The following is a 12,689-nucleotide window of genomic DNA, read 5'->3' as shown; positions in this document are numbered from 1 at the left end:
CTAAAAAAATGGTGTGAGCCGTTTCTAAAAGTGGCGTCAGCAGCTACCGTCGCCTGCCAGCAGTAGCCAAATCCGGAAAATTTTAAAACGACGGGTCACACGATGTTTTGCCTTTTCCGCAATTTCAGTGAACTTCATCTTCTTGAGTACTTCACCACCAAAAATTCTCATTTTGAAGTTCAGCTACGTTGCCTCGTCAACACTCTGGTGCTGAGAGTTTCGTTGGTTTCATTTGGTGCTCCTTGCGTTCAAGAGCAGGCAGGTTTAGGGCGTTCGCGAAGGCGAATGAGGCGTGCGGAACTTCTTAAAACCAAAAATGACATTAGAGCGAATGGCAGTAGATTGTTTCGTGTAGCAGCGAATTAAGGGCATTAAAACTTATGGAATTAAGCACTTAATGTCATTTTTCGTGTACGCGTGGCACGGGTATTAGTGCACCCCACTTGTTGCGTGACAGTGCTAATTGGAGGCAAACCCTGGCACTGTCTTGACATTGTCAATACACCCGCATGCACAATGTAAAAAGTAGAACAAAACACGAAAAATGGAGAATCAACTACTCATAAATCTCTTCAAATTGGTACAAAAATACGAGCATTAGTAAACCTATCAAGCTGATAGTTCATTAGCAGAAAGAGATAAGCGCAGGCTGATCATGCAGCAGATTAAAATATGAAACGCATAAATAAGCAGACAACAAAACAAGCAGGCAAGGTCGTAGACAAATGAAATTCCAGATGGCGTTCATGTGACTGCAATTCCGGTTTCATCTATTTGGCCAGAGCACTCACAGTGATGATCTGTTACAAAGGGCATGACCAATACACCATCATCATCTGGCCTTGGTAATGTGATAAGCTTGGTCAACCTTGCAGGTCAATTAATATACTTTGTTCATCAGGATCGGAGAATCGTGGGAAATGGGTCATTCAAGTGACACGATAAAGCGGAATTAGAGACCCCAATACAATCACCCTAGGCTGCCAATCGTACAAATAAGAGTCAACGACGTCGGATGGGTGGCCGGACATTGGCTGGGGAGTTGCCACTGCTTCGTGTGCTTCCTCTAATATCAGCATTGGCTGTTTGAAGTTTGAAATAAAATTTGTGTCGCTGTTATCAGGACCAAGCAATCTGTTGAACGAACCAAGCAGGTATTTTGTCGCCATGGCCTCTTTACAGGGGTCATGAAGACAAAATGCAAGTTTGTTTTATTCGAAATATTTCACATTCTATAGTGCCCCCCAGCGCTTGCCCGGAAGCAAACGGTGCTTTATTCACTGCGAAATTAATCAATTTAAGCTACAATTTTATTTCTCGCGCCAAAACGTGTTTAAACGACGTTTACAATGACGTCATAATATCAGGTCTTTCAACTAAACTCGGTGTGGAGCGGAGACTTGCTTACTGTTAGTCAACCTAGATGGCGCCACCACACCGCAGCAAGCCGTTTTCTGCCTTTGGTTTGCTTGTGACTGTATTTAAACCTGGCTTGTTTCTGTTCATGGAGAAAATCGTTTTGTGAAACATGCTGCTCGCTCGACAAATATGGTCAAGTAAAAGACCGTTGCTTGCGTCAATCGGCCAGCGTCGTCTGAGACAACCCCAAAGCCCCGCAGTGCACTGCATCTAAACGAAGCATAGTGCGCGCAGTACCAACAGCAGTACGCATCAGTACTTCTATGTTTACGTGTGCTTTCCCGACTTCTGCTGCTTGTCCCACCATTCTTGCTGCTTTAAAAAGAATGCGCCCTAAATTTAGGTGCAAATAGCTCGTTCAGCAAGCTTATACGTTCTGCCTAATTTGCGTTTGCCAGCCTCCGCCACTCACAGAGCTGGCTGGTACGACATCATAGGTTCTGTAGTGGGAAATGAGCTAGTGGGTCACATGGCCATTCCCTTTTTTCCTAATTATACAGCTTATTTGTGCGAAGTTTACGTCAAAAAAAGGTGCCAACAAGCAGCGAGGGTGGTCTTTCTCGATATTTACCCAGCCGAACGAACCGCTTCCACCCACTAACTAGCCAGAATAACCGCTAATTAGTAAACACCATTACGAACTACACATGATCGGAACTCTGGCAATGGGACGTCGGCCTTGGCTTTAGTGAGCAGTAGCGGAGCGGCCGGTTGAGTGCAAAATCAAGACCGACTGCTCTCACCACGCCAATTGTAAAGTGAAGTTAGCCTTTGCAGAACGCTAGCACAACCACGCAAAAAAAAAAAAAAAAAAAAAAAAATAGAGCATGTTTGGGGGGAATCGAACCCAGTAGATTAGTGCAATTATCCCAGGCGCGACCTCTACACCAAATCTGAAGTCTCAGCATACCGTCTAATAAGCCAGTTTTGCTTTCGTCTGGACGGAACTGTACAAATTTCATGCCGGCTCTGTCTGGACGGAACACTAAGCTCTCAGTTGTATTCCGTCTGGACGGAAGGATAGTCCGCAGCGCTCCGTTCCGTCCAGACAGAACTTTAACACTTGTACATCGTTCCGTCTGGACGGAACGCTAGCCACAGCCTTTTGTCCCGCAGTCCTTGATTGATTGTAGGGTTTAACGCGCCGACGCAACGCAGGCGATGAGGCGCCCCGTAGTGGAGGGCTCCGGATTAATTTTGACCACCCGAGATATTTAAAGGAGCCATGAAGAGAAAATACAACTTCGTTTAATTTGAAAGAACTAGGATTCAGTATCTCACTCAGCTCCATTAGAGCCACAAAAGATGCGTTTTAACGAAAAAAAAAGCAAGAAGTATTTAAAAACTTTCAAATTTTGCGCCACAGTGACGTGTTATGAGCAAGAATGACGTCACACGGGCCAACAATAAATAATAATTTTCAGTGCACTAACTGCACGTTAGCATTCAAGTGATGCGGTGAAATGGAACTAGAGGCCCCTTTACAGACGTCCAGTCTTGTGTCGTCGCGACAGGTCAGTTAGGCGGCCGCCAATCGCACAAACAAGGTTCCGTGACGTCATAGAAAAGTTGCGGGAAATTGCCTAGGGGGTCGCGACTGCTTCACACGTTTTCTTTCATATCTCCGTTATCTGTTCAAAGATGGCGATGATATTGGTATCATTGTTATCGGGACTAAGCGGTCTTTCTAATAAACCCAACTTGTATTTTGTCTTCATGGCTCCTTTAAGGTGCGCCGAAATCTCATAGACACGGGCATTTTTGCTTTTCGCCTTCATTAAAAAAGCGGCCGCCACGGCCGGGAATCGCACCCGCGACCTCGTGCTCAGCAGCACAACGCCTTAGCCACTGAGCCACCGCGGCGGGTGTCCGACAATCCTTGTGCTGTCTCCCAAACCGTCCCCATCGCGACTCGCCAGGCAAAGACAGCATCGATGTACCAGCACTGGAAAGCTGGGACACCCAAACATGAAGGGCAATCCCAGACCACGTTCAATTTTGGCGAGCGACAACACCTCACGTTTGTTTGTGGCAGCAACAAAATCCTGCGACAGTGAAAGTGCCCAAATGTCCGTATTGCTTCAACAGCTTTCTAGTAGTTTAGAAGGATTTGTTGGTGGGTGAGCTGGTGTATCTTTAACGTAAAGTAAAAAAACTGTGCAAATTGAGAAGACAAGGACAGGAGCAGACCCTTTCCTTGCGTGCTTTCCTTTTCTGGTTGTCTGAATTTGCCAAGAGAGAGAGAGAGAAATAACTTTATTGGGAGAGGCTGGTGATCCTAGGCGTCGGCCAAGAGCCCTTGGGCTCTAGCAGCGCCTTCGGCCAGCTGGACGGCCCAGACTTGATCCGCTGGGTCGTGGCTGAGCAACACTGTCTCCCATTGCTCCGCCCGAGTGATTCTGCGCGCGGGTATAGCCGCCTGCGGGCAGGCCCATAGCATATGTGCTAGATCTGCCCGCCAAGTTTTTTTTTACTTCGTGTCAACTTGCCCACCAACAAGTCCTAAACTACATGTGTTTTACGTCTGGCTATGGTAAACGTGTGCCTCCTCCTGTAAGCCACGTTCCACTTCGCCTGTCCTTGTGTACTTTTCTTTTTTGTGTGTCACAAACGCCTGGCCCGAATACCAGTATATATTCGTTGGCATGTCCGCCATTGCGGCTGCCTTCCCTGGACGGCCAATTCTGGATGGCGCCTTCCTCGCCTCGAGAACACGTGGCACCGCGTGTGGGTGATTAGTGAAGCGTCGCTCAATTCGCCTCGCGAAGGAGGGAGGTAGCCTGAGAGGTTCCCAATCGGGTCCCACGTGCTTGGGAGCCCGCATCGCGCGCGGGCTGGTATGGCAGATGTTTGGATGAGTCAGAAAGCTAGTTCAACTCGGCAGGACACTGTCACCCCCTCGTCGGCCGGAAGCAGTGGATCTTGTGCGGGCACGTTTATAGAACACGTGTTCGGATGAGTCAGAGAACTAGTTCCGACCGGCCGGGCATTGCCACCCCCTGGTCGGCCAGAAGGGATAAAAAGGGAAGCACCACCTGCCTCAGGGCAGTCTCCGTCCAGTGGTTCTGGGGGTCGTCACATCCCATCGCAGGGGTCACCGGGGAGGGGGCATTGTCTTTAGCGGAGTTCGGATCGGTAGGCTTGTCGTCCAACTTAAGGAGTCTAACAATTTGTTATATTTCCCACCATTGTTTCTCCCAGATGGAGCGGAGTGACACGTTTTAGAACACTTTCGGCACAGAGCTTCTGGAGCAACTGCTCTGCACTCGCGCCACTCCCTTTTCAATTTTTTTAGGCAGTATTTTCAAAGGGCTGGGGTGGGGTGGTGCCATTTAGACCACCACTAACACAGCATGCATAAAACCTCCGCATATATCTCGTAAAATAATCAAGTCGTGCATATAGCCACTCACTCTTCTAGTACACCCTAAGCACTTCACGGTAACCATTTGGGCCCTCTAGGCTCAGTGGGGAGCGTATTGAACCCATTATAGACCCCGCATTGCATAAACCCCAAGAGGTCAGCGTAACAGTGTGTCTGAAATACGGGAAAGGTACCATGACGGTTCTTGAGGTACTTCCGTCATATTTGGCACAACGGCAAGCAGTGCTTCGTGTGCAGAAATGCTTGGGCCATAAAACGCCCGCTTCGACCACTTCCCCAGCGGCAAAGTTATGGGCCTTGATTGCTTCAAAACGTGTATTAAGGTAACGAGGCGGCAACAAGTTCAGCGGGTCAGAGTCCTGACCTCTAAATTCGTTTCACTTTCGCAAGCTTCAACATTGCAAACTACAGGAACACTGGGCCATCTCTCCCAGGAAGAGATATCGCCGATAAGTCGTCGTCGTAGCGTAACTACACGCAACAATTTGCTTTTCTCAGCCGCGGTACTACGGTCAGGAACTTCAACTCCTTCAGCCCATTTCTATGATGCGGAAAGCTTTCATGACAAACGTAAACATCATCAGACGTCCGGAAAGTAAACATGACCAGGCGTCGCGAACCTACCCTTCCCGCGAGTACGGCATGCACGTGCTTCCGAGTGAGTCACGCCGGGTTCATAACCACATTTGCCACAATCGCTCGCGGAGTGACTCAGTGGGCGCTCGGTGAGGCCAAAACAGCATAGCGGAGGAGGAGGCCACGCTCCGATACGCAGAACGGGTCTCGAAAAGGTGCAGAGCGACGGCCAAATCACCCGTGCAACAACACAGTGGGCGCCGGACTTTTTCTCTCACGATTGTTTCGAAACCGCGATGACCGCTTTTCTCAACGCTCGACGAGAAATGTCTCGGACGAACAGCCTCCGATGCGAGCAGCTTCCGGAGGCGGTGGAAGCGAAGAAAAAGCGGCGCCACGCTCGGAGCGCAGTGCGAAGTGCGACATGCCTGGGTATGCAGTTGGGCGTCGTCTTGTCGACTTCCCAGGCGGCGAACAGCTTCATGGGCACCGGCCGTGTAGTCGGCGGCCGCGCCGTCGTCTTCCCGCTGTCGCCCATGCTGCGCGGGGAAGGAGGCGGCTCGGAGGACACTCCTCAGCAGGCTCCGGCGTTAAGGGATGCCATGAGCAACACTGCCGGCTCTGGCTGGACGCGCAGCGCACACGATAAACAACAGAGCCAGCCGACGACAACAATCACCACACTACACAAGCGGCGGCGACCGCGACAAACGCACTCACTGAAAAGTAAAATACTCGCAGAAAGAAAAGGGGGCGTTGCGTGCCTGGAGAAATGAATGCCCTCTCGCGTTGCCAAAGGCCTGAAGTTGTGCGGAGTTGATTGATGACGATGATGCTTAGTAGCTTCTCTTTTGTAGGGGTTGGTCTGGTGTTTCTTGCCCAGTCACTTTACTAGTAATAACGTACCGTACATTCGCCGCGCCTTCAAAAAAAATAATAATTAGCTACATTCCCTTCAGTGAACAAGGATTATCAGAGAAAGTGTGCGTTGTTTAAGTCGTTAAAAGAGACCACGAAATAAAACACGTTTGTATTTTGCAACTGATTCCTAGCTAATTAGCTGAATGAAACTTGGAACGACTGAAGTTTTATTCTTGCCGACAAAGATTGGCTGCTCGTTTTCCTCCGGCAGCAGCCAGAAGATCTTGCAGAATCTGGCGGCATTTTCACATTTACAACGTAATAACTGCGTCGTCGTTTTGAAAAGTAAATGAAATTCGGCGTGATGTACGTTAGGGTCGTCTTAGCGACTAATTGTCGTATAATTTGTTTTATGGTAGATTATGTGCACTCCCTCGGTAGGTGATCATGTGTTGGCAGCAGACATGTCAATTCTAGCTGCAACGTTTACAACTTCAGTGGGAACTAACAAAATGAAACTCGTAAATATGAAACTCTACGTCTTCCTAGCGGCCAACTTGGGCATGAATTTTTAACAGCGCAGCTGTTCTTGGTCGAGGCTTTCATCGCTTTCATGGGGCGAAATATTGTGGTAACGCAGTCGCAGCGATGTGGAAAGGGCGTAGCCTAGCGGGGAGGACAGCAAGCGCCAAGCACACATGCGGGAAAGGAAAAGATTTGCTTCAGCGAGACAATACGTTTCTATAGGAAAAGGTTTTTTAAACGATGTACCAAATCTGGTGGCAATGTTTATACTTGACAAATTAACGCCCGACGTTAATTAACCGCCGTTAAATAACCGCCGGACGTCCGTCGGCCGTACACCGTACTTCCATTCCGGCTCTGGCGGACGTCCGTATGACGTCCGTTTCAGGGGCAGATGGACGTATCATGTACGTCCGTGGGACGTCCGGTTTTAACACTCCCGTACGTCCAGTCGGACGTCCCAAATTGGCTGTATTTTGGATGTTCAGTAAAAATTTGCAGAATCACAGAACGAGAAGCTACAACGAATTCCTACAACGAATAGTACACCACGCAAGGCTAATTCGCACTACCGGGCAGACGGCAGGGCTAAAGAGAATTTATTACAACCCACATGTCAAGGCGCAGCGACTAGTGATAACAGCACTGCCCTAAGTACAGAAACTTATCCAATCAGTTTTCATGTAACGCGGTCATTCTACACACTGCGCAAAAATGTTTGGCGGGGGCAATAAGCTACTACAAATGAAGTCACACAAAGTCCACCAGCGTTCAAAGAAAGAGTTCATAAACTATACTGAACTCAGTACGGCACTGGGGAAATGCTCAGGGTGTTGCTCCTGACCACTATAAAGCGCGTAGACCAACGCAAAAGGAAGGCTTCTTCCCCTAGAGCTGCCAACTCATGCTCCAAATGACTCATGAGAATTGACCGGACACGCCACAGCAGAGGGTACATTGCCCGCTGCGGCCGGGCTCGAAGACATGCAGCACCACGATTTCTCCACAAAACGAAAGCACCAGCGCACATCAGAAAATTCACCAACACATCATTTGAACGAGTGTTCATTCGAAGTGTGAGTCCAAACACCCTGCTTAATACAGTCCAAAACGTTGCCGCTACACGATAGTGAAACAAGGCATGTTCTAACGTTTCAGTGTGGCCGCAGTGTGGACACCGTGCGGAACGCACAACGCCGAATCTCGCCAGACGGTCACACGTCGGGAGAACTTCCCAGCCACGTAACCACCCGAAATCCCGAACATCAGCCGGAAGTGCTGCCGAAGTCAGCTGATGCCAAAGGACACCGCGTGACCTTCCTATCTGTTGGTTGTCTAATTGGGTTATTGCCAATTTTTCGCACACTTCACTTGCCGTACTTTCCCTAAAACTTAGGCTTGGCAAGGAAGACTAGATATTTCGCAATTTTTTTATAACATACGCGTAAAATGGTGGCGGCTGCTCAGCAGAAGAACCGGCGATGTGCACGTCATAAAGTAATGACCGGGAAGTTCCCGGAAAGTACTGCAGCCTTTGGATACTCGTCTGAGTCTACTAGGTCGATCACTGCACGTACCGCCAGCACGCTGCGCATGGTTTCCAAACAGGGCATACTATTGGGCAGCCTCAGCAGCACTCGTGACACTTTCTGTTTTGCCCGCCCAGAAGAACGATCCAAACTTCGTGGCCAACTGTCGGGTGAAATGGCGCGGCGGTTTTGCTACGCGTGCTACATAAAAAAGCGCCGCCGAGACGGACGACTTAATTATGTAGCTTCGCTCTCCGAGGGAAAGCCTGAACTTTCCTGCAACTGCAAGACGCTGCTCTGCAGTCTCAAGGAGGCGCTTCCACGTACTACGCGCCACCTCACCCGAGGAATGGAAAACCACGCCAAGTACTCGAACACCCGTCACCCATTCTACGTCGCCCGCCAAGCCAGACGCAAATGCGCCGAAACGCACCGCCATACTTTTTCCCCTGTTCAGTCGCGCTCCGGACAGCTCACCGTACTCCCCCCATTAACGCTTGGTAGCTGCCCTCTTCCCGAATGAACAGGGACACGTCGTCCGCATACGCGGACACTTTAACTTGGCCTATGCCTGGCAATGGAAAGCCGCGGATGTCAGTGCTTGCATCAACACGGCGGAGCAGTGGGTCAAGACAAATGACAAAAAGCAAAGGCGACAAGGGGCAGCCCTGCCTTATCCCACGGGTGACAGAGGACGGACTGCTTAAAAGCCCGTTGACAAGGATTCGAACGCTCACGTCCAAGTACAAAAGCTCGAGCATAACCACAAACTCTGGCGGAACCATAATGGCGCAAAACGCCCGGTAAGTGTCGGTGTTCCACTCTGTCGAAAGCTTTGGCTTGATCGAGAGAGATGAAGCACCCTGAAGCGCTAATCTTTGTCGCGTAACTGAACAAATCGCGCGTCAACGCCAGGGACGAGAAAATTGAGCGACCTGGTACGCTGCACGTTTGCGCTTGGCCTATAATATCGGGCAAAGCGGTACTTGTGCGTCTAGCCAAAATAGATGCTACGATCTTGTAGTCCGTGTTGAGGAGTGTGATCGGTCGATACGCCTGGGGCTGCGTAGGATCCCCGCCTGGCTTCTCGATCAAGACTACGCGACCTTCACGGAAAGATTCTGGCCTTACTCCATGGAGAAAAAAGCCGTTCACCATGTCAAGGAGCGCACTCTGAATGGCCTGGAAAAACCTCTTGTAAAACACAGCAGGAATCCCGTCAGGCCCAGGCGCCGACGCACCATTAAATTTTTTTAACACACTCGCCGAGCTCGTCAGCATCCACGGGAGCACACAGCGAATCAACACACACGGCAGCCCCCCACAAAACGCACTAAGCTTATCCTCAAAATCCTCTGCATCCCAAGACGCGTTCTCGCTCGAGAATAGGTTTGCGAAGTGTCCCACGAAGACCTGGGCTATATCTTCAGCCCTCGTGCTAACCGACCCGTCAGCGAGTGTAACCTCTGGAACAGTAGCTAGCCCACCCTCGTCAAGCGAGCCCACTCTAATATGCCTTAGTACAGACGGGTCCGAGACGGGCCAGCCTGAGGTCTGCGCACGGCTCGCCGCTTGCGATGACTGCCGTAAGAGGGACTCGTAGCGTACCTTAAGCAGGTTAACATAGTCCCGCATCGCGAAGGTTAAGGTGCCCCCTCTCTGGACGATCCGGCGCGCCTTGCGCGCACGACCCTCCTTTACTAAAAGCACGCGCCAGTGGTCCTTCAACTCATCCCAAGGCAGAGAACTGAACTCGCACAGAGCAGTCAACGAAGCATTAAGGGCTGCTGAACTGTCCCTGTCGGTTAGCACACGCTCGTCCATTCGCCACGCCTGGTGGCGGGGCGCACAGTTGCCAAGGTTAAGCGTCGCTAACACGGGCCGGTGATCAGACACGCGACGAGCCCCCGTTGGAAAGGAGAGGGCGGCACAGCATTCCACGTAGCAGCTCAGCTCGGGTGGAAAATAAAACTTATCTAGCCGACTGCCAGATTGTCCCCTTTCCCAAGTAGCGACAAACATGTCGCCGTGGAGCTGCACCCACGCATCCTTTAACTCCCGGGCACCGCTATATGGACGACCTTTCCCACGTCCCCGTACATCACGCTGAGGGTCGGTTACACAATTAAAATCACCCCCCAAAAATGTTGGGTAAGGTTCGAGCACGAATGCGTCTAGGGATGCGAAAAAAGAGGAAGAGTCAGAGTGTTGCGCGGGTGCGTACACAACAACAGCTCGGACGCGACGAGCAAGCAAGAAAAAATCAACTACAAGCACGCGCCCTCCTATCCCATAGGTACAATGAGCCTTCCGGCGCAAGCTCTCGCGCAGAAATACAACGCCTACGCCCGAAGCCATCCTGTCCGACAAGGTGAAAAATTGGGCCCATCTCCCCGCGAGGGGGACTCGAGTAAATGCGTCGCATAGGGGGTGGGTGTATTGCGTTAACGTTTAGTGTTTGGGGAGTTGGTGGTAGTGAATGCGTTGTATCAGCAGCTTCTTGACGTAGTTTGAATAGGTCAAGGATATAAGGCGCGTTCGTAGCCTCCCATTCTGTGTCGGCTTTGTGGCGCAGTGGGTAGAGCACCATGTACATTGCGTTCCGCCCGCAGGGTCGAGGGATCGAAACCAGGCGCCGGATAGTATATTTTTATATAGTGTACGGGGAGGGGTGCGGACAACGACGGTGCGGACTACGACTACGGACGTCAACGCGGGGGACATCGTGAGTTACTGAAATGCTCTGCATTTAAAACGCACCAGCATAAGGTGATAAGTGCACAAACCACGTTAACCCTCCCATCCTCAAAACTCACTATCGTCGGACGGCACGTCGACTTCGACGCACAGTTTCTTGTTGTCGTCGGCATCATCGGTGTCTGCGGCCGACGACGGCAACGCCCGCTTGGATGCATCTAGGCGATCCGGTGGAGAGGGTCGGGGAGGAAGCAAGTCGTGCACCTGGTTGATCGGGTTGGTGAGACGAGGGTCGGTCACAACGAGGGAGGGGCCAGCAGGCTCGTCAGTGCCTCCCGCATCACCTGAGTCCGCCGAAGAAGGCTGACCTTGCTTGGTGCACGCTTCGAGCCGCTCTAGGAGAGATGGGCTACCCAGCAGATCGGCGACCTGGCTGACAGGATTGGCGAGACGGGAGTCCTTAACCTTTGGCGTAGGATGATCACTGGAACTGGACGTACTGTGGCCAGCTACAGGCGACGTAGAGGCGTGATTAGGACGGCCCACCGCTGCCGTGCCGCTCGTGCCGGGCTTGCTGCGTTCCTTCCGGCGGCTGCTCGAGCCGCTCGAGGAACCAGGGAGAGCGATGGTTTTCTCCAGTGCACGCCCTGGCTCGCGCTGAGCATGCTACGCGGGATCACTGCTCTCGGAAGAGCTGAGGCTCGTGAAGAGGGAGGTATCGGTCGTTGACGATGACGTGGCTTCTGCCGCAGGCTCAAGCTCTTCCTCCGAAGGCGACAGGCAGCTCTCCAGTTCCATCTCTTGGCTGTCGGTCGCGGTGACGCCCAGAGCAGCACCTCCACTGGACTCTTGAGCAGGCTGGCCCAATGAGGCCCGGGGTAGCTCGGGAAAGTCACCTGCACTCTCAAGAGCCTGCTGACCGGGTGGCGCGCGAGGCGTCTCAGAGGAATTGCTCGCAGCATCCGCATAGGAGCGGGGCCGCAGGCAGTCGGCGGTGGCATGGTTGCCCTTGCAGCGGCGACACTGGGCATTGCAGTCGACGTCGTCGTGGCCGTACTCCGAGCAGCGGCCGCACCAGGGGGTCTTGCGGGCGCTAAATTGATGATCGGTCTGGCCGCAGCGGGCACATACCCTTCGCACACCTTTGTATTCAAACTGGGCCTTGAACCCTCGAATCTTCATGAAGTTGGGGACGGCCTTCGCCATCTCCATCTTCACGAGTCGCATGCCGGTCTTGATATGCTGAAGGCTCCTCCACGCCGGCTGGCTGACGTTGAGGACCTTCCCATACGGTCTCAGTGCTGCCGCAAGCTCCGCGTTACTTACAACGGGGTTCAGGCGGTACACTGTCATCTAGACGACCTGCGGGGCCATGCAGGCCACAGGACACGAAACGCCGTTCACGACAACGGCTCCTTTTTCGGCTAGCTTGCGAGCAGCAGCAGCCGTAGCCGCCACCGCGCAGAACTTGAAACCACCCTGATGCATCAGGGTGTCCAGGCCATAACGGCCTACGATTCCCTCTAGGGCATTCACCAGGCCATCCACGGTGACGTCCTTCGGGGCCGCGAAATAGAAGACCTGGGCCTTGGGCGGGGGCTGAACAGCCTCCCAAGACGCCATGATGACGTGTCCTTAGGGCAGAGGTGATGATCAGTAGGGGCATCCAGGAGGAAGGGGCTACCCCAACGTAAAAC

At 52.0% G+C, this 12,689-nt stretch overlaps 1 protein-coding gene across 1 annotated transcript in view; it reads right to left on the bottom strand.

The window, feature by feature from the left end:
- Positions 1-6,147, bottom strand: part of Krt95d (phosphofurin acidic cluster sorting protein KrT95D) — an 85,337-nt gene extending 79,190 nt beyond the window's left edge. Inside the window, exon 1 of the mRNA XM_077672779.1 lies at positions 5,805-6,147. Within this exon, the coding sequence (XP_077528905.1) occupies positions 5,805-5,918 (114 nt within the window). The 5' untranslated portion in view covers positions 5,919-6,147. The remainder of the gene's footprint in view (positions 1-5,804) is intronic.
- Positions 6,148-12,689: the final 6,542 nt, after the last annotated feature.

Source organism: Haemaphysalis longicornis, unplaced genomic scaffold, assembly GCF_048455015.1.
Source record: "Haemaphysalis longicornis isolate Haplotype H1 unplaced genomic scaffold, Haemaphysalis longicornis Haplotype H1 scaffold_6, whole genome shotgun sequence".
Lineage (NCBI taxonomy): Eukaryota > Metazoa > Arthropoda > Arachnida > Ixodida > Ixodidae > Haemaphysalis > Haemaphysalis longicornis.
The sequence above is the reverse complement of the archived record's forward strand: the minus strand, read 5'-3'. Positions and strand labels throughout refer to the sequence as shown.